General features: G+C 36.7%; 4 protein-coding genes across 8 annotated transcripts; 1 reads left to right on the forward strand and 3 right to left on the reverse strand.

Moving 5' to 3' along the window:
* Window positions 1–976: 976 nt before the first annotated feature.
* LOC107426552 (pentatricopeptide repeat-containing protein At4g30700) lies at window positions 977–5,150 on the forward strand. 4 transcript variants are annotated; one of them, XM_016036762.4, is made up of 3 exons: window positions 977–3,592; window positions 4,183–4,288; window positions 4,921–5,150. In XM_016036762.4, exon 1 carries the CDS (start codon window positions 1,225–1,227, stop codon window positions 3,568–3,570), a length of 2,346 nt encoding a protein of 781 aa, XP_015892248.3. In that variant the 5' UTR covers window positions 977–1,224; the 3' UTR covers window positions 3,571–3,592; window positions 4,183–4,288; window positions 4,921–5,150. The 4 variants fall into 4 exon arrangements, with proteins under 4 accessions (XP_015892248.3, XP_060676405.1, XP_024932649.3 ...); XM_060820422.1 differs by having other exon boundaries at window positions 4,981–5,150; XM_025076881.3 differs by having other exon boundaries at window positions 4,199–4,288.
* Window positions 4,737–10,028, reverse strand: LOC107426543 (cellulose synthase A catalytic subunit 7 [UDP-forming]). Its single transcript, XM_016036749.4, has 12 exons — window positions 9,701–10,028; window positions 9,191–9,589; window positions 8,991–9,093; window positions 8,763–8,883; window positions 8,414–8,680; window positions 7,718–8,063; window positions 7,358–7,621; window positions 7,058–7,270; window positions 6,713–6,926; window positions 6,411–6,607; window positions 5,827–6,180; window positions 4,737–5,530 (listed from the first exon to the last, which is right to left on the reverse strand). Exons 1-12 carry the CDS (start codon window positions 9,773–9,775, stop codon window positions 4,949–4,951), a joined length of 3,135 nt encoding a protein of 1,044 aa, XP_015892235.1. The 5' UTR covers window positions 9,776–10,028; the 3' UTR covers window positions 4,737–4,948.
* A 2,322-nt stretch (window positions 10,029–12,350) lies between these two features.
* Window positions 12,351–16,190, reverse strand: LOC107426410 (translation initiation factor IF3-4, chloroplastic). 2 transcript variants are annotated; one of them, XM_048476955.2, is made up of 9 exons: window positions 15,830–16,182; window positions 15,678–15,717; window positions 15,505–15,564; window positions 14,825–14,877; window positions 14,377–14,432; window positions 14,242–14,275; window positions 13,629–13,701; window positions 13,419–13,511; window positions 12,351–12,923 (listed from the first exon to the last, which is right to left on the reverse strand). In XM_048476955.2, the coding sequence occupies exons 1-9, from the start codon at window positions 16,147–16,149 to the stop codon at window positions 12,780–12,782; spliced, it is 873 nt and encodes a 290-aa protein (XP_048332912.1). In that variant the 5' UTR covers window positions 16,150–16,182; the 3' UTR covers window positions 12,351–12,779. The 2 variants fall into 2 exon arrangements, with proteins under 2 accessions (XP_048332912.1, XP_048332915.1); XM_048476958.2 differs by lacking the exon at window positions 13,419–13,511 and having other exon boundaries at window positions 15,830–16,190.
* Window positions 16,191–16,811: 621 nt separating this feature from the next.
* LOC107426626 (heat shock 70 kDa protein) lies at window positions 16,812–19,468 on the reverse strand. Its single transcript, XM_016036860.4, has one exon. It carries the CDS (start codon window positions 19,004–19,006, stop codon window positions 17,042–17,044), a length of 1,965 nt encoding a protein of 654 aa, XP_015892346.3. The 5' UTR covers window positions 19,007–19,468; the 3' UTR covers window positions 16,812–17,041.
* Window positions 19,469–22,001: the final 2,533 nt, after the last annotated feature.

Consider the following 22,001-nt stretch of genomic DNA (forward strand, 5'->3'; position numbering starts at 1 on the left):
TTTTTTCTCAAAATACATGAAAATGAGTATCAGTTATAGGGGAAGCACCAGGGCATTCAAGGAACAGCATTGTGATGCTTGACTAATCAATTGGCTAGCACTTCAGCTCTCAAGGAAGAAAGCTACAGCCTTTCAAGCTCAGTTTGGAGCCTTGATCAGCTCCTTCATAGCGCCACTACCTTAGAGGAAGGGCTATGGCACCCAATGTTGTCCCATGCATATACCTCTTATTCCTTCTTCATTTCATCTCCATTCTTTCTCTAACTCATACATGCCAATCATACATCATCAAGCTTCATAATCCTTGAATTTAGAGTCACAATATTCACTGTTGTCATCCACAATTCACATGGTGAGTTAATGGGAGGTCTAGCTCAACCTTTTGAACATACATGGAGTGCTTCATTTGTGGAATTCCTTGCAGTACAAGAGGGGGTAGAATGGTGGAGAGGTAGTTTTTTAATCTACAGAAGCTATTTGGCTGTTAGAGGAGACTATGCCATGCATGGATAATAATTCTTTCCTAGTTGAAGAGATTTGATGCCTGCTTTTTGCATATCAGGGCTTTGCCTGCTCTTATGCCAGTAGAGACTAGAATATATATATATATATATATATTTATTTATTTTTTTTTTATGAAAAGACTAGAATGTTGTTGCTCATTGTATAGGACAACATGCTGTAGATTTATAAAAGGGTTAATTTCATTTATCTTTTTTTAAAGTTTGATTTAAATACAATTTGGTTCCTGGTTTCAAAAATGATATTTACCTTTTCTAAGATATCAACCAGTTTTTATTTTTTTTCTCTATTATTTCATTCACACCCTTAAAATAATTTTATTTATTCTTTCTATAAGGATGCCAATTATAATTTTCAAAATGTGATAGACTAAATTGAAATTAATACAAACTTCAAAAATCTACATTAAATATTCCATTTATTATAAAATGTTTCTTTTGAGACTAGGCTTGAGGAACGGCCCGAGTGGCTTCTTCCTGTTTTTCAAGCTAATGTTTGTAACGATATTTCTTTGCAATAGTTGGTTTCTGTTTGTTTGAAATGATTTATTTATTTATTTATTTATTTTTGTTTGTTTATTTTATTATAATTTTTTATGCATCATAAGAACGGCTAGTTGTAGGAGAAGTTGAAAATAAAACCGAACCAAATTTCTTCGTTTTACCGCCTTTTCTCCAGTTGGGGAATCAAAGCACCAGGCGGATGATTCCTGCATCGCGCAGCCGAAACTTATTGCTGAGTCTGCTGAACAATGCGACCTCTGTCTCTCAGTTGAACCAGACCCACGCTCAGATCATCCTCCATGGCCTCCAAAACGACCTTGCTACCGTCACCAAGCTCACCCACAAGCTCTCTGACCTCAAAGCCATACGCCAAGCTCATGCCCTCTTCCTCACCACCCCCAACCCCGATCGCTTCCTCTACAACGTCCTCATTAGAGGCTTTTCGAGCAATGATTCTCCCTTATCTTCCATTTCAATGTATTCCCATTTGAGGAAAAAGACTAATCTTTTACCTGATAACTTTACTTACGCCTTCGCTATTTCGGCTGCTTCCGGGTTTAAGGATGATAAGTATGGGATTCTGTTGCATGCGCATTCGATTGTTGATGGGTTGGCGTCGAGTTTATTTGTTGGGTCTGCGCTTGTTGATTTTTACTTCAAGTTTTCTAACGTTGAGTTGGCACAGAAGGTGTTTGATGGAATGATAGAAAGAGATACGGTTTTGTGGAATACAATGATATCTGGGCTCATGAGGAATTCGTGTTATGTTGACTCCATACGGACTTTTGTAGATATGGTTGCAGTTGGGATGCCATTTGATTCGACAACCTTAGCAACGGTGCTTCCTGCAGTGGCAGAGTTGCCGGAGTTGCAACTTGGAATGGGAATTCAATGTTTGGGTTCGAAAGTGGGGTTGCACTCTGATGCGTTTGTGCTTACAGGTTTGGTTTCAATGTATTCAAAATGTGGGGAAATTGACACGGCGAGGTTATTGTTTGAGCAGATTGGTCAACCGGATTTGATTTGTTATAATGCAATGATTGCTGGATATACTTGCAATAACGATATTGAGTCCTCAGTGCGGCTATTCATGGAATTGCTTGCATCTGGAGAGAGAATAAATTCAAGCACAATGGTGGGCTTGATTCCTGTATCTTCTCCCTTTGGTCATCTGCAACTGGCTAGTTCTATTCAGAGTTTTTGTTTGAAGTCTGGAATTCTTACACATTCTTCTGTTACAACTGCATTAACAACAGTTTACTGTAGACTGAATGAAATAGAATCAGCACGGCAGCTTTTTGATGAGTCACCAGCGAAAAGCTTGCCGTCTTGGAACTCCATTATCTCGGGTTATACCCAAAATGGGCTAACAGAGACAGCAATATCTCTTTTCAGGGAAATGATGTCTGAATTCACTCCGAATCCTGTCACAATAACAAGTGTTCTTTCAGCCTGCGCTCAACTTGGAGCCCTAAGTCTAGGAAAATGGGTCCATAGCTTGATTAAGCACGAAAATCTTGAGTCTAACATATTTGTGTCAACTGCTCTGGTTGACATGTATGCAAAGTGCGGGAACATTATCAAGGCTCGAGAACTATTTGACTCCATGACAGAGAAAAATGCAGTCACTTGGAATGCAATGATATCTGGATATGGACTCCATGGTCACGGGCATGATGCACTGAAGCTTTTCTCTGAGATGTTACATTCTAGGGTTTCCCCAACGGGGGTAACTTTCCTTTCTGTCTTGTATGCTTGCAGTCATGCTGGCTTGGTGAGAGAAGGAGATGAAATCTTCCAGTCTATGGTTCATGATCATGGATTTGAGCCCTTATCCGAGCATTACGCCTGCATGGTTGACATCTTTGGCAGAGCTGGACAATTAGAGAAGGCCTTGAAATTTATTAGGAATATGCCAGTTGAGCCTGGCCCTGCTGTTTGGGGTGCCTTACTTGGTGCTTGCATGATTCACAAAGACAGAAACCTAGCACGTGTGGCTTCTGAAAGGCTGTTTGAACTTGACCCAAAAAATACCGGGTATTATGTCTTACTTTCTAATATTTACTCAGCTGACAGGAACTTTCCAAAGGCAGCTTCAGTACGAGAAGTAGTCAAGAGTAGGAAGCTGGCAAAAACTCCTGGTTGCACCCTGATTGAGATTGGTGAGACCCCACATGTTTTTACAGCTGGAGACCGATCCCATCCACAAGCAACATCCATCTATGCAATGCTGGAGAAGTTAACCGGAAAGATGAGGGAGGCTGGATTTCAGACAGAGACTGTCCCTGCTTTGCATGATGTGGAGGAAGAAGAGAAGGAGTTAATGGTGAAGGTTCATAGCGAGAAACTGGCCATTGCTTTTGGTCTTATTTCTACTGAACCAGGAACTGAAATTAGGATCATTAAGAATCTCCGGGTTTGCTTAGACTGTCACAATGCAACCAAATTTATATCCAAAATTACAGCGAGAGTTATTGTGGTGAGGGATGCTAATAGATTCCATCATTTCACAGATGGTATATGTTCTTGTGGAGACTATTGGTGAACTTTATTCTACATTGGTTAAGGTATGTTGGGTGAGACAGGCATCCGGTCTGTTTTGTTTTCCTAATGCTTATATGGATGCCATTTTACACTCTCTTGTTAGTTTGTTGTAAAAACTTTTTGACAATAATAGAAGAAATTGAATTTTATGAATGTTAACATTTCATACCATGGTTGTGTAAGTTCTATTTTTCCATCACTAATGATTCTGCAACAGCTAAATTTAGAAAGCATTTTAGCACTGTTCTTACAACTATATTCAGAGTAGTCTGGTCATCACATATAAGCAAAACTCCTTGTCATTTTGGATTATTGATCAAGGTTTATTACTATCATTTTTAACTATGTTACGTTTTTGGAAGAATGTTGGTCTACAATTAATATGTGTCTTGAATATAATTGAAACAAATGTCTAAATAAGTGGGTCCAGTTGGTAACAAGTTAATTCTGTACTCTATGCATATTGAGGTGTATATCCCTTGTACAATAACTAATACCAGGAAATTTTGTTTCTGTCTGCTAAACCGAAATCAGGTGTCTACTTAGTTTTTCAAGCAAATATTTCATGCACATTGCTTTTTCCTTGTAAAATTCTTTTTTATTGATGTTATAGGTTGCTAGCACTGCAGATGAGGACAACAATAATGAAACAATTCTGTCCGTAGAAAGATAAACAAGTATGGAAGAATTCTGCCCTTTGGAAAGCTAAACCTCTTCAGGTACAATGCATGTCACATGAACTTAATTTAATAGTGCAGAGAGTGTTTCTTTTTCCCAATGTTTTGTTTTGTTCTATTTTTCGGCCACTGAAGATAATCCAGGATGCTATACCATTTTTCGTCATATTCTATCGCACTTTTTCACCACCTCCACCACAGCCCCCCCCCCAAAACCAAAAAAATCTCCTTTTGTTTTTGTTTACGGTGCTTACTTAGAGCTTGTTTTGCCATATACTAAAAACCTTTTTTTAGATTTAAAAACACAATATTGTTCATTAAAGAACAATTTTTAAGTACATGGTCAAACAAGGGCTAAGCTTTCTTTATCTTTTCATTTATTGTATTTGATTTCATAATGAAGATGCAAATTGTACAAAGAAACTAAATAGAAAAATCAGCAGTTTCAAAAGCATCAGTTGTGAAGCGATGGTGTCCTATCCCTTTGCAGTTGGTGTCAAAAGCATTATAAGCAACAGTTTCCATTTCACTTGCAAAACTGGATACATTGAATTTATGCTACACAAAAATTTTCCACTCTAGCTTTATTCATTCTTGAGCATCTCCACGTTCTTGATTCATACATCATACTCATATAAACAATAATGTATCATGTATCTTCTGGAGATGCACAGATAAAAGATAAGGGAAATACAAATATATTCAGCAGTTGATTCCACATTGCTTAACGTCAGGGCCCTTGGATTTCAACACAAATGGATCAATTCGGACCCAGAGCAAGGAGAAGATAGAGGCCAAAAGGATTGACCATATCACAACAATAGTTGGTGTCCTGTTTTGCCGCCCCATCAGACCTTTAAGGAACGGATAGAGATGGACAATTACCCAGAATGAAAAGAAGAGCTTTCCAAATAATGGTCCCCATGATTGATATCCGTTGTTTATGGCATCTGATATCCCAGCAACAACTCCAACAAGGTTTATTACTAAAATTGTGGTAGGTGGGATTAGAAGGGTTGTCCACTTAAAGGTGTATAATTCTCCAAATTCTTCATCATCTGTTGCCTTGGATGTAACAGTAAAGTTGGTGTCAATTCCAGCCAAAACCTTCAGAAGGCCTTGTATGACAGCAAATAGATGGGCTGACACACCACCAATGACCCAGAATTGCTCATTTCTCCACCATTCTTCAATGCTCACTCCACTCCATCTCAACTCAAGAATACCGGTTGCAAAGATGGAGATGAACAGACCAATGAAGTAGAGACTTGCAAAAGTGCTTATCTGGATCATGAACAGGTGAAGAATTAACTCTATGGAGATTTAGCAGGAAGAGACGGGGAAAAAAAAAAACAAAAAAACAAAAAAACAAGAAAACAAGAAAAAAAAAAAAAAAAAAAAAAAAAAAAAAAAGAGATGAATCCTGAGAAGACATGAAAAGCTATAGGTCATATTCTTTGCATGAGTTGGATGTAATTTATCTACGAATCCCATGGATTTTCATTGGTTTATTGTCTCTAACCATTTCCTATATGTTACTATTTATGTTCACAAGAAGTAGTGTAATTAGATATGATTACCGGTGGCATAATAAATTTATCAGTGAGCAAGCAGATGGCAGGGAGGACAGTATAAGCGAGAAGAGCTAGCGAGGTGAAAGGATAAACAGTTGTGTTGACATAAGCAAATCGCTCGAGCCATTTGAGCTTTCCTTCCTTGTAGCCATACCATAGGGGACTATGGTGACTGAAAAAGATTTCAATGGAACCCAGTGCCCACCGAAGCACCTGGTTGAGCCTATCTGACAAATTGATGGGTGCTGTACCCTTAAATGCAGGTAATGTTGGCATACAGTAAATTGATCTCCAACCACGGCAATGCATCTTGAAACCCGTCAAAATATCCTCTGTGATAGATCCATAAATCCAACCTAGCTGCTCATGCAAATGTGAGAATATTTTCAGTTGTATAATGCAGCATGGCAAACTCATGCTTAATGAGTGGTTCATGCTTTCAGTGAGTAATCATCTATTTATGAAGTAATAGGAGAAATTCTTTCAAGTACTTGAGAAAGTATTTTGTATGGAAAATATGGGGTTACTTTTTATATGGAAAATACTTGAAATTAATTCCAAAATACTCAGAATCATGATGAAAACTTTACCTCAAGACCCCATTCTGTTTTGTCTTCATAACCACAACTGATTACGTGAATTGCTTCTTTAAGTAGAGCTGCTGGACTTGACGATGGAGGGACACCACCTTCTTCCATTAAGGTTGAAGTCACAAAAATTGCAGACTGTCCAAATCTCTTTTCGAAATTCATCTGGGACATCAGTACCTCCTTGTCATCATCCACTCCTAATGAAAATATATAAGTTATTGTTAGGTGAGGCATGCTCTGATTGTATTAGGAAGTGAAACTGTATCCACGAGAAACTATTATCAGGAAATAGATCTCTAAACCTTGTAGGCTTGCACCCTCTCCATTTGCATCATTCTTAGAATACTTGGGAAGCTTCTTGCGGCGTCCAAAACATGGGCAGCAGTCACAGCTTATCATCTTTGGACGCTTAGGACCCTTTGGAGGATTATATCCATATAAAGCTTGCCTTCTGAAAACACAGCCTGTACCCACATAAACCGGACCTTGAATTCCATCCAGACCCTTCATGTTAATCTGCAAAATCAAGCAGAAAAACGAAATGATTCTCATATTTTTAAAGCATTCATATACATTATGAATATTATATATGCATATTCTTACACAATCTAAAGAACAAATAGTTTGTGTTTCATGCATCCACTTACATCAAAGAAGACAGTGTTTCTATTGGCATATCGATCATTCCTATCAATGCCATCAAATCTTTGAGGGAACTGGACATAGCAGACCCTCTTTCCAACCTGGGGATCCATCAAGAAACACATAGCCTCTCTCACAGCCTTGCTGTTGTTAATATAATGATCACAATCCAAGTTCAGCATGAATGGAGCATTTGTGAGCACCGCAGAGACCCGAACCTGAAAACTTACAAAGTATTAAAGCCAGGGATTTTGAAGCAACAGATTCAAAAGACAAATTTTTAAGGAAGCTTGAAAAATTCATACCAGAGCATTCATGGCACCAGCTTTCTTGTGATGTGAGAAACCAGGCCTTTTCTCACGAGATACATAGACAAGACGAGGAAGCTCATTTCCTTCAGTATCAAGTCCTCCACTGTGGCCAAGAAATACTTGGATCATACCAGGGTGATCCCTTGTATTGTTTCCAGGCCATGGAGTTCCATCTTGCATGATCCACCCTTCCGGAGGAACCTTTGTGGCTTTGGCCACAAGAGCATTGATCCTTACCTTGAATTCCTCGTATTCTCTCTGTCAGACACAGGAAAAACCGATGAAAACTCTCGGCTTATATAAACTGGAATTTCCTGCAAGTAATTATTAATTCTCAGAGAATGAATTACTCACCTTCATAGCCCGCCGCTCCTTGACAAAAGTAGGCTGCACTTTGTCCTTCAGATAATCGATTTTCTCACAGAAGTACATCTCGGGAGCTCGAGGCTCAATAGAAAATTTCTTACAGAAAGGTACCCATTTCCTAGCAAATTCTGCAGTTTCGGACAGGGCTTCGAATGTGAGCATCGAAGCTCCATCATCAGAAATATAGCATGAGACCTTATCAACTGGGTAGTCCATGGCCAGAATTGAAAGAATTGTGTTGGCTGTAACAAGTGGAGGTTCCTTCATCGGATCCACTGTACTCACAAACACATCCACTGGAGATAGCATATTAGGCTCTCCCTCCCTCTCATACCTGCATTATAGGTATTCTACTATCAGCATTATTACATAAAAGCACTACACTAGTTAATCTCAAACTATATATATATATATATATATTTTTTTTTTTTTTTTCCACTTTAAAAACACAAAAAAAAATAGTCTCATTTATTCTATAGATTATGTTTCAATTTTTGTTACTTTTCATATAAATTTCCAGAGTTCATGTAACTTTTTATAAGTGGGTTTTCAGAATTTAGAGATAAAAAGTTAAAAACTATTGATAATTTGATGGGAAAGTATAATCACCTTAATAGTTTAGGCTCTTGAAGTTCATGAATAAAACAGGAAATTTAACATTAATTAATGAATTATATATGTTACCTGAAAGAAAGACGATCAAGGTAGGTCTCACGATCAATGGGTAACCACTTGGGGAACTGATCAAGAATCCATGAAATTGCAAACCAGATTTCACAGATCACAGATGTTAACCAGAGACCAAAGGCATCGTTGACAGGGTTCAATATTCGATATCGGAGAAACAACGAAAGCACTATCAGCCGAGCCACAATGAGCATTCGATATGGGTTGATCTTGCTTGATGCTATAGGTACTTTTCTAGACAGTGGCTGCCTTGCTTCGTCCATCCTAAAGATTCACATTCAAAGATGTTAACAATTAGTTTAGCTAATTTCGACAAAACGAAACTTTCTTTGCTATGTATACATACAAGGCCATTTCATCGTTCAATTCTTCGGCGTCAGGACCCTGCAGGTTGCCCTGCTGCATTTTCCAATCCTCCATCCTATCTTTCCACCCTCCTTCCTTCTTATCATCCCATCTTCCACTTCCTGTTTCTCCAAGCATGCATGAATATGTATATCATTACGATCCATATATAATATTCTCACACACACACACACACGTATCATGAAGCTATAGATATACAGTAGCGTACCAAGCTCATGATCAGCAACTGGATATGGATGCACTCGCTTATGCAGCGATGAAGACAGAACCTGCTCTCCATGACCATGAGATAATGGCAGCTCCCCACTAACCTGTATGCATGCAAATTCATGTATACCAATGATCATGATGCATGATATTAACGTACATGTGTGTGTGTGTGTGTGTGTGTGTGTAACATATACATACCGGTCGGGATCTACCACCGGTGATGACAGGTACGGGGAACTGAGCATTTTCATCATCTTCAGGGCCTCTTCCATAGCTCATCTTCCCATGAAGCATGGCATCCACAATGTACTCATTCTTTTTCTTTTCGTCTTCGATCTTAAATTCTTGTTCGATATCATCCACGTCTTCTTCATCCTCATCTCCCTCCACCCTTGGACTCCCTTTGAGACGCCTGTATCTGGTTTTGCACTGAGGGCAATTCTGGCTGCCTTCTCTTCTCTCATACTCATAGCAAGGTCGGCACACTGGAAAACCACACTCATTGCAAGCAACAAACAGATCTCCATCCACCGTCAACCCGACTTCATCACCGCATATCTCACAAACTTGACCATCCAAGTTCCTCAATGTCTTTGGCTGCAAGCAAGCACCCAACAAAAAACACACACATACAAAGGCACTATTAGCAACGTCCTTTGGTCTCCTATGGAAAATGCATTAAGATCTTTCAAGAAGTGGTTATGTTACCTCTTCGTGGCCGTGAATGACGACGAGCTCGTTGCGGTTGTGAGATCCCGCAACCAGTCCAGCGCTGGCTTCCATGGCGACAGATCGAGGCTCTCTGTCTGTCTGTGTGTCCTATCTCTCTTTTTGTCCGTTGGAGAAGGAGGTGAGAGTTTTGAGAGGTGATGAGGATAGGGTGGTTTGTATCTTAAGAACGGTGGGAAAAGGAGGGGTTTGTAATGGGTTCTCCACCTAATGAGAGAAACCACGTAAGAAGGAGGGTGCTGTTGGTTGCAGGGTCACCATTGCCATGAAGTTAAGCTTCAGCTATTCTTCAACTACCACCCTCACCCCATCTGCCTTCTCAAACACCTTCTAATTCATTGCCTTTTTTTTTTTTTTTTTTTCTTTTTTTTCAACGACCGCCTTTGTGTCCATATTGTAACCCAATTTCTTTTCTTATTTTTATTGAATTAAATGTCCTGCTTATTTGTCTATTCTTTTTTGTTTCCTTGTAGTTTGACAAATTGAATTTATATTTTGACATTTTTTTTTTTTTTTGGACAAATATAGTTTGATAGCATTGAGAGATATAAGTTATAAGGTAGGATTTTTTTTTTGTTTTTTTTTTTTGCAAAATATATATGTGAATTATTATAGGTAATTTGAATGAACATTAATAATACACAATAATTAGATATTTGTGTAAGTCCTACCAATATATTATTATTATTTTTTTTTTTTGGGGTAATAGTCCTACCAACATATGATTTGATCATATAAAGCAAGAATTTAAGGTTGAAAACTATCCTTCCAAAAAAACAAATGGTTAAAAAATATAGAATCGTATAATGTATTATGTACTTTTATTTTTTTAATCTTAAAAAATGCATGCGGATGGAAAAGTATGTTATTTTTTATTATTAATTAAATAATAAAATTTGATCTACTCAAAATGTATATCGATATATATATATATATATTATTATTATTAATAGAAGAATAGTGCCTTCAGTTGGGTATAAAAATCCCGGGTTTGTTTATTATCAGCGTCGTTGCTCCACAGCAAAAAAAACATGAAGATCATTTTTTATACCAATTATTTCCCTCTTGCTAGTTTCTATGGAAAGGAAAAGGACACAACCCTTGAATAAGAAGATATCCTCGCACTTGTAGTAATTCAATTTACGCTACTTTTAATATAGAAACTTCCATTTGGAATTTTCTAGTTGTGTGATTTTCCTATCCGGGTAGTTCTTTTTGTTTGTGTATATGTATATATAAGTTATTTTGGTCTATTAAGATATTTATCTAAGGGATATTACAAATTCACGATGAAAAATTATATACAATATAATATATATATATATATATTTTATAAGTTATTTTGGTCCATTAAGAGATTTATATGAGGACATTAAAATTCATGATAAAAACACATTTTTCTTTTTCTTAACATCACGTGCCGATTCGATTCACCTAAACCGTGTATCTTCACAAATGCAAAATAAACCTCACCATATCATTCTGTATTTGTCACCTGAAACAGTAAGCCAGTCAGCATCTAATTTCCGGAAAAAAAAATACTAAGAAAATTACAGCACCTTTTGATGTTTAAATGGCATACACATCTTGTCAGCATCTAAAATGTGAAAAATTATTGTGAGAGAAAACAAAAGTACTAAAAATTGCATTGTAACCTTTAAATTTTTTAAAACATTGTAATTAGTAGATTTTTAAACTTCAATTTATTACATTTTAATCCAATCAATTTTTTTTGATAAAAAAGGAAGAACTAAAATGCAGATTTAATAAATTAAAAAATCGAATTGCAAAATGGCTTAAATTGTAAATAAATTCAACTATATTGGTAAAGTTAAAAAAATTGATCTAAATGTAAAAAGTTAAAATTTTAGTCTAAATTGCAATATTTTAAACATGAAGATATATAATTCTCTTAAATAGGGTATTAAATTGTAATTAATCTTTATTATTAATCAACAAATCGGTCCTATGTCCTGACGAAACGCAAAGAAGAAGCAGAACCCAGACACCCAAGTGCTTATCTGATGCTCTACAGGGAGCCAACCTAAAATGCATTAAAATACAGCAAACCTATTGCTTTCACAATTACCAGCAGTTTAATAACAAGTTGTGAAAGAAGCAAAAATATCAGAGAATGCTTTAAATGCAAGAACTTGGAAGCTAAGCTAAGTTCATATCGTTAGGTAGGCAAGTTGAAAACTCTCCATCTAAAAAACAAACAGCTGATGCAACATGGCTGTAACTTGTACATATATAAAGCTATCAATAACCTATTTTCAAGCACATGCAAAGAGGTTGACAGTACATAACATGTTTGCTCAGAATAATGATTTCCTGCCAAACCCTCAAGCACTTGCCTTTCATGGGTAAACCAAGGAACCTAAATTCCGGGGATTGAGGAAAAAAATGAAAAAAAAAAAAAAAAAATTCTATACTACCGTGTGCAGGACCGCAGGTCCCGTTTGATAACATTAACCTGGTTTACTTTTGGTTTTTGTTTTTTCTCTCTCTAAATATGTATAATCTACTTTCCTCGAGTGTTAATTAAAGCGTTAATCAATGATAGCTAAAATTTGTAAAAACATTTTAAACAACTGTAAAAGCATCTAAACTAATAATAATAAAAAAAGGCACCAATTGAATGCAACTTTATATTATAGCTGTTCAAGTGTTTTAACAAACTATAATTACCACAACACACATTTGAGATAAGCAAATTATCCACAATTAAGCAGAAAAAAATATTAAAAAAAACAAAAAACCAACCATACTACCATTGGTGCTTTTATATTTTACAATTTTTTTTTTCTTTTTTTTTTTTTTGGGACCCAAAAAAAGAGTTACTTGATGATTGGTAGGAGCAAATGCTTCACTGCAATATATGGTAACAAATTTAATAAGATAATTTCTAAATCAAAATCTAATAACATATTTCAGCACAGTTTTAACACTAATGCTATACATAACCCTTGAACATCCCCCAACCTCATTGACCAATATAAATCAAAATACCACAAATTTCTTTTTCTGTCAAGCCTTCCTCCGAACATTAGTCAACTCACACACCAGCTGATACTTCATTTACTGCTGATTTATCCTTTTTAGCTGGTGGTTCCTGCCCTTTCTGTAGAACAGTCCTGTTAGGAACTAAAATTATGAATATGTTCCTGTCACGGAAGTTCTTGGCTTCCTCTGTTGCAAGCTGGAAACCATAACAACACCACAGGGGGTCAGAAATGAATTAAGGTAAATAATTCTAACAATAAAATAATTAAAATGATTAAGAAATAAAATAAATGGCATAAAAATACATTTATTTCAAAGCTTTTCAACAGAACTCTCTTGGGCTATATATGAGAACCCAACAAATAAACTCGGAATAAACAAACTACTTTCAAGTTTGTCTATGGACCAAAATTTATTTACATTTGGTAGTTTGGCGTATCCAAAGAAGTAAAATTAACAAGACACTGATTTGAAACGATTATGGGTTTTGTGTAGTTCCCTCTTGAACCATTAGCACTCTATTGGTAGAAAATGGTCTGGCACACTTGGGTTGCTAGAAACAAACCATTAGATCTTTCTAGCAGAAGTTGACCATACTGGTCAACTGCTTGACTAAATCCCCCCTTAATATAGTTTTAAGTATTGGCATACTGTTACTTGCTTAAGATAGTTTATGGACATATTTAAGTACCTCCCCAACTTCATTCTGGAAACGTCTGATAAGCTCGATCGCAATATTCCGGAACTCATTTTCACGACCTTTCAAGTTCACTATGACCTTAACCTACAAAACAGGTTTAAAGGTTTTAAAACATTTTAAGAAAAGGCATAACTAAGCAAGCAAATAAGGATTAATAATCAAGCATGGGAAAATGCTGACAGCTAAAGAAAGTTAAGCTACCTTGTCACCATCTTTCAAAAACTTCCGAGCAGCTTTCAACCGGACAGAATAATCATGTTGATCAATGTTATAACTGTTAAAGAAAAACCAATGAAAACAATAAGAAGAAATTCTATATATTAAGAATAGCATAAGTTAACCATTCTCAGCCTTGAACGATCGAACCTAAAACATATAGGTATACAGGAAAAGACACTTGTAGAGCTAAATTGTGCTACTGGATTTTCAATACATTTTGAGTTAAATAGCAACCACCTCTTGTAATGTTGAGAATAAATTGTATTTTAGCTTGAAATACATAGTTGGACCCACCTCCCATTAGCTTAAGCTTTTGGAATGGATGGTGATGAAAAATTTTTCATGCTACAAGATATTTGGTACTCACCCAGTTTAATATGTTATTCCTTGTGGTGTTAGGCATACAACTATGATACAACTTAGACAGCCAGCTATCTATAACGAAATTATGCTTCCAGATACAAGTAAACAAATTCGAAACCAAAATTCAACACTAAAATGCTTACACTAAACAAGTGCATCAACCATATATACTATATAACAGAAGTTTGAGTAAGACAGAATGAAAATAGAGAAATAAGGACTCAGATTATACCCCATTTTTAGCTCCTTCAGTGCCATCCGACTCGCTGACATTTAACAGCAGACTAAAGTCAGGAACTTTACTCACATAAATGAACTTTGCATAAATCATAAAGAAAAGCAACCTCTTATTGGAGAAGACATTTACCTGCACTTTTCTTCTGCTGATCTCTTTTCTTCTTCTGCTGTTCATATCTATATTTACTGACAAAAAGAAAAGGTATAGACATTTAGGTCTAGAAATTCTCATAGGTAGACTGCATGGGATGTGTCTGTGTGTCTGGATCTCTGTCTGTATTTTGTACAGAAAAAATTTTGTAGGAAAAGAATAGAGATGAGAAATAAGGAAATTAACAAATATTCATAAATATTTTGTTTTTTTATTTACAGGTCGGTATTTATTGGTTGATGAAATCAAGAAGAATATATATTTACAAGGTCACGTAAACTTTGCACAAAAACTAACCTTTTCTTACTATTATAATAAACATTCCTTGTTTCAAGATATCAATGCACATCTACAGTGAGGTAGGTTTTTGAAATGAAATATACTATGAGCATGTTATACAAAATAAGATCTCACAAAATTGTCATACTTGTAATCCATTATTTTGACAACTGGGGGATCTGCATCTGGTGATAATATAACCTGCAATGACAAAGAGAAATAGGTTTTGACACATAGCAAAAGAATTATACTTACCCCACTTACTAACATAAGAAGCTGAAAATCAATGCCTCTTTTTCTTAGAGAAATGATTAACGTACTACATAGAACATGAAGTGTACTCCAATTTATCAACCACAAGTTGTCTGCTTTAACTCTAACTCAGTATTCCAGAGCAGTACACTAGAATTTTCTCTTAACGACCTATACAGCAACTCATCCAAGAGGCAACCATATTAACACAGTAATGCCAGTGACCAAAGTGTGCAGATAAAACAACTTTTCCAGTATAAATCAAGGGCAAGGTTAGCCATATCTAGCGAAATCTTTCCCCATTCATTAGAATCCAGTGGTATCTATAAATTAGTGGGCAAGAAATATGACCCATCTCATTACTTGTATGAAAAATTTCAAGTCATTGTGTAATATTCTTTAAGCTCAAACCCGAAGGTTCATACAGAAACAACAATTAAAGCATATACCATCTTCTGGCAGAGTTCAAAGTTCACGAATTTGATATCTAATAAACCAAATTGCACGGCTAGAATTCAAAATTCCATATTGCTCGAGGAAAACAACAATAAATTTAATGGGAAAGAAAGCACATACAAGATCGAGTTCAGCATCTTCAGCAATTCGAACGGCCTCACTTTTAGACACAATTCCAACCTACAAATATGAAACAATATTAATTAACATAAATATATATATTTAGTAAGCAAAAAGTTAGCCCAAAATAATACCCAAAATTTAAAATTGAAATGCTCTCAAATAGCACTAACCATATTCTGGTTCTCATCGATAAGCCTCACGGAATCTGACCTATTTCAGACCACCCATCAAGCAACCACTTTCAATTTCAATCTCCCAATAAACAAAGAATGGTAAAAAAAGGAACTATAACGAATAAAATTGCTGAACTAATTTGATTAACCTGATAGTTGAAATATCAAGGGCTTGATCATCATCGGAGTAACTCTGGCGTGACCGTTTGTCAGGACCCGAATAGCGAGACCCACCACCATATCGGGAAGTGATTGCGGCGCTGAAACTGGAAGATGCATAGACGAGAGAGCTGGACTTGGCCAGGCTGGAGTTTTGAAGACGAAGACCAAAGAGCTTGGAGTCGAAAGAAGAAGATATGGGAAGCAAAGACGGCGTAGTATTGGTGGAGGTCTGGGTATGCACCAGCTTCAATGGACAGCCGGTGGCGATCCCAGCCATGGCGTTTGAGAGCTGAGCTCCTTCTACCATACTGGTTCGTGGAGGAATTGGCGCATAATTGCCAAGACAAATTTCTCCTTATCCACAAATTTGAGCTGGGCTGGGCTGGGCTTCACGTAGATTGGGTCTCACACTTGCAGCCCAACTGAACCGACCAGGCAAACATAATAAACTGTACAATTACACGAAGTGAGAACAATTTTAGCCACAATTAGTTTCATTCAATCTTCATCCCAAATTTATATACATACAGTACAGTTTCAGAGTGAAAACGGTTTTAGCCAATTTGTCTCAATCTTCATCTCAGATTTATATTCCATAATCAATCATTTGAGTGTTTTGTTTCTTTTAAAAAAAAAAAAAAATCAATCATTTTAGTCTTGCTCCTCCTTATGACAGATAAATTGAGAGAGAAAAAAAAAAATATATATATATATATATATATATACAAATGTATCCAAAAATAAAAAATAAAAAAGCATACAGAAGTTTACGATGACAAAGGATGAAAAAACCCAAAAGAGAACGGATCAAGCTTCCCACTCTTTTTGTTACGTATAGAATATTACTGTAGATAATTTTTGGCAGAAAACACAGGTTTCCTGCGAATTTCATTTCATTATCTTTTACACGCAAAGTGAAAATTAATGAAAATAATATATATATATATATATATATATATGATCCGAAAAGAAAGAAGTAAACTTTCTTCACTTCAAAACCATGTTTTGCATTTTTCATTGCATGTCTTCTTTAAGTCCTAACCTTGTCCATTTACATTAACACACAAAAAAAAAAAAAAAAAAAGAAAAAAGAACGACGTGAACAAAAGCAACTTTCTTCTTCACATGACTTTGAACCCAAAACATGATCCACGGCATCTCAAAAAGCCGAAACCCAACCGCCCACAAGGTCTAACCCCTTAATCAACTTCTTCAATCTTGGGGCCCGGTCCAGAAGACCCGGTGGACCCACCACCATAGCCACCGCCGGCGGGCATGTCACCTCCCATGGGCATGTCTCCGCCACCGCCCTGATACATTTTCGCAATTATGGGATTGCAGATTCCCTCCAACTCCTTAAGTTTGTCCTCCAGCTCGTCAACCTCCGCCAACTGGTTCCTGTCCAACCACTCGATAGCCTCGTCCACCGCCTTCTCGATCTTCTGCTTGTCCTCCGGGCTCAGTTTCCCGGCGAACTTCTCGTCCTTCACCGTGTTCCTCATGTTGTAAGCGTAGTTCTCCAGCACATTCTTGGCGTCCACTTTCTTCTTCACCTCCTCGTCCTCGGCCTTGTACTTCTCTGCATCTTTCACCATCTTCTCTATCTCTTCCTTGCTCAGCCTTCCTTTATCGTTGGTGATGGTGATCTTGTTCTTCACTCCGGCTGTCTTGTCCTCCGCGGTCACGTTCAGAATACCATTGGCGTCGATGTCGAAGCACACGCTGATTTGGGGTACTCCTCTGGGTGCCGGAGGAATGCCAGCAAGCTCGAATTTTCCGAGGAGATTGTTGTCCTTGGTTCGAGCTCGTTCTCCTTCATAGACTTGGATTAGAACGCCGGGCTGGTTATCGGAATAGGTGGAGAAAATCTGCTCCTTCTTGGTCGGAATCGTGGTGTTCCTCGGAATCAGAACCGTCATGACACCGCCCGCAGTTTCGAGCCCAAGACTGAGCGGCGTGACATCGAGCAACAACAGGTCCTGCACCTTCTCGTTCCCTTCTCCGCTCAGAATCGCTGCCTGAACTGCAGCTCCATAGGCCACGGCTTCGTCGGGGTTGATACTCTTGCAGAGCTCTTTACCATTGAAGAAGTCCTGCAAAAGATGCTGAACTTTTGGAATCCTTGTAGACCCACCGACGAGAACCACCTCATGAACTTGGCTCTTGTCGATTTTCGCGTCTCTCAAACACTTTTCCACCGGTTCCATACATTTCCTGAACAAATCCATGTTCAATTCCTCGAACCTGGCTCTGGTAATCGTCGCATAGAAATCGATTCCTTCATACAGAGAATCGATCTCTATTGTAGTCTGTGTGGTCGAAGAGAGGGTCCTCTTGGCCCGCTCGCAAGCCGTCCTCAACCTTCTCAGCGCTCTGGCATTCCCGCTGATATCCTTCTTGTGCTTCCTCCTAAACTCTGCAACAAAATGGTTAACCATCCGATTATCGAAATCCTCACCGCCGAGATGTGTATCGCCGGCCGTCGCTTTGACCTCGAAAATCCCCTCTTCAATCGTCAACAGTGAAACATCGAAGGTTCCACCGCCGAGATCGAAGATCAGCACGTGTTGCTCGCCTTTTCTCGAAGCCTTCTTGTCCAATCCATAGGCAATAGCCGCAGCTGTGGGCTCGTTGATGATCCTCATCACGTTGAGCCCAGAAATTGCTCCGGCGTCCTTCGTGGCCTGTCTCTGCGAATCGTTGAAATAAGCAGGGACAGTGATCACGGCGTTGTTCACTGAGTAGCCCAAAAAGGCCTCGGCGACTTCTCTCATCTTTATCAACACCATGGACGAAATCTCTTCGGCCGAGAATTGCTTCTCTTCGCCTTTGTAGTTGACGACGATCATCGGCTTGTCTCCCGGTCCGGGAATGACCTTGAAGGGCCAGAGCTTCATGTCGCTCTGGACTGAGGGATCAGAGAATCGCCGACCAATCAGACGCTTGGCGTCGAACACCGTGTTCTGTGGGTTCATCGCCACCTGATTCTTCGCTGCATCGCCGATCAACCGCTCGGTGTCGGTGAAGGCGACGTAGGAAGGGGTTGTTCGGTTGCCTTGGTCATTGGCGATGATCTCAACGCGGTCGTTTTGCCAAACGCCTACACAGCTATAGGTCGTGCCGAGGTCGATTCCTATAGCCTTGCCTTCAGTCTTGGCCGCCATTGAAGTGGCTTTTATTGGCTCAAAAATCAAAGACAGAAATCAGAAGAAATATCGGGAAAGAAAGAACAAATATCGCAGAGATTGTTTTTTGATAGTTTACGGCTTGAATGGAAAATATCTGAATTGGGTTTCGCTACTGAATCTTAGAACTTATAGTAACTAAAGAGAAAGTTCGAGAAAATTTCAGAGAAAAAAAACAGATTGTGCTGGAGGGTTTTGGAGCGTATCGGAATGTTTTGATGTCGGTTTCTAGAGGAGGGGAAAGAAGCTTGGTTAGGAACTGGTCATAAATTTTGAAGAATTTACATAAATACCATATTGGGTTGGACGAAATTAGGATAAAAAAGAAGGTTAATTTTGAGAGATAGAAATATTTTGGCGGTGTTTGAAACGGTGAGTTTGTTTGCATGCGATGGGTTTTGAGAAGTTGGGAAGGAGATGAGGAGTACGTGTGATAGTCGACGTGGAGAGAATTCGAGGGTGGAGCGGATTATAAGGTGGCAGGTTCTCGACGGGGTTCTGAATTCACGTGGCAATTCGGTGGTCAAAGAAAGTCTTTGTACAGTGACACCTGGAGTTGAAGAAATTCAAGCGTACAAAGGTGCTCGTATGCAAAGATTATATCAAAATATTATTCGGATTGATTGCAATTTAATATACTTCATTTGGGAAAATTACATTTTAGGCTTTTAAGTTTAAACCATTACGATTTAAATTTTAAATTGTTACATCCTGATACAATCAAATCTTTTACCAAATGGCCATTGATGCGGGATTAAATTATGTTAATATGTAAATCTTTAAAATTGAAGATAAATAATTTGGAAACCAATTTAAATACTGGATTAATATATGCTTAAATTCAAAGGTGGAATATAAAACCTAGCCAAAGTACATTATATTATATAGGACATGCTTATCTTTTGGACTAGGATTAGCATAGGATAGGATAAAAATTAATTCAATATTCTAAAATTACCAATTTGTTTGGTTAAAGTGAAGATTGGATCCATTTATAATAAATTATAAAATTAAAAATTTAAATTACTATTTTTATTTTTAAAAATTAAACGTTTAACATGCTATTTTTTAAAATTGAGGATCTAGATCATAAAAAATGGTTTAATTTTGGCAACCATTTTTTCTTGTTTTCCTTTAACCAAATTCATAGAAGAACCGAAAATAACTTGTTAACGTGTTCCAGAAGCTTCTTATTGACCTTTTTCGATCGCTCGTTCAAATCTTTGAACTGTGTCTCAAATTTTACTTCCTCAATCCGATCTAAATTTTGTTCCTCTTTGACCAAATTCATCGCAAATTCTAACTCGGCGTTCTTCTTCCTAAGATGGTGATTTGAGCATCTTCGACTCCCTTATTAAACTTTTTGAGAAGCTTATCGTAATTTTCTTTGGCTTTATATGCTTTCTCATTCGCGGCTTTGAACTCCGTCTCGTATTTGACTATTTTAACCAAGTTGTCTGGAGGCAGGATTGATGAAGTTGTAGGTAATAAGGAAGTACCAGCTCATCTGAATCTGATGATACGGATAGCAGCAGTGATGCTTATGCTGACATTCATTAATGAACTTCTATCAAAATATCAGAAGACTGAAGAAAATCAAAGATGGGCACCTGGAGCTGCCATGGTTTCAGCATTTGAGAAAGATCTCGAACTTTGTTTGAATGCTTTTTGTGCACTTCACTAAATCCCAATTTATCTTATTGCTCACCGAGTGAGACGCAAGTCTTATCTTTGCCCTTCATTTGTAGTATTTTGTATGCTTGTTACGTATTTGGAGCAAAGTTTTTTTTTTTTTAGTGATTTTGTATATTTTATTTAATATCATTTATTATTATTTTGTTTAAAATTATTAAAAAAATTATCAAATAAATGGAAATTATAGTATTGAAAGATAACAAAAAAAATAATAATAATAATTGAAAAAAAGGGACCAAAGCCAATGCTGTTACATGTCCATAGCGTCGGTTTTGGTGCATTTTGTTAAATTTTTGAATTTTTTGTAAACTTATTTTTTTTTTATGATTTTGTATTTTTTGTTTAAAATTATTTGTTATTATTTTGTCTAAAATTATTAAAAAAATTTACAAGATCAATGGAAATTACAATAACAAAAGATAACAAGAAAGAAAAAAAAATAAAAAAGGGGAGGCAAGGCCGATGCTGTTACATTTCCATAGCGTTGACTTTGGTGTATTTTTTAATTGAAGAGATTTTTGGAAAAACTTAAAAAAACAGAGAAGGCCAAAGCCAACACTTGTAAATGTCCATTGCATAGGCTTTGGTGCTCTTTAAAAAAAAAAAAATCAATGATTTTGTATATTAGTCAAAATCCTTTGTCATTATTTTGTCTAAAATCATTAAAAAAATTTATTAGATGAATGACAATTACAATAGTGAAGGATAATAAGAAAAAAAGAAAAATAAAAAAAAGGAGCTTAAGTTGACTCTGTTACATTTCCATAGCGGCAGCTTTGGTGTATTATTTATTTGAAGAGATTTTTTCGTAAATTTTTTTTTAAGAAAAAAAACTTTAAAAAGTAGAGGAGGTCAAAGCCGATGCTTATAAATGTCCATAGCTCGGCTTTCGTTCTCTTTTAATTTTTTGATTTTTTATGTATATATATATATATATATATTTTTAATGATTTTGTATGTTTTGTTTAAATCCTTTGTCATTATTTTGTGTAAAATCATTAAAAAAAAATTTACCAGATGAATGGCGATTACAAAAGTGAAGGATAACAAGAAAAAAAAGAAAAAAAAAAAAGGGCCAAAGTCGACATTGTTGCATGTCCATAACATCGACTTTGGTGCATTTTGTTAAATTTTTGAATTTTTTGTAAATTTGGTTTTTTTTTTATGATTTTGTATCTTTTTTTTTAAAATTTGGTTTAAAATCATTAAAAAAATTTACAAGATCGATGGAAATTACAATAATAAAAGATAACAAGAAGAAAAAAAAATAAAAAAATGG

The sequence above is a fragment of the Ziziphus jujuba genome, chromosome 1, assembly GCF_031755915.1.
Source record: "Ziziphus jujuba cultivar Dongzao chromosome 1, ASM3175591v1".
NCBI lineage: Eukaryota > Viridiplantae > Streptophyta > Magnoliopsida > Rosales > Rhamnaceae > Ziziphus > Ziziphus jujuba.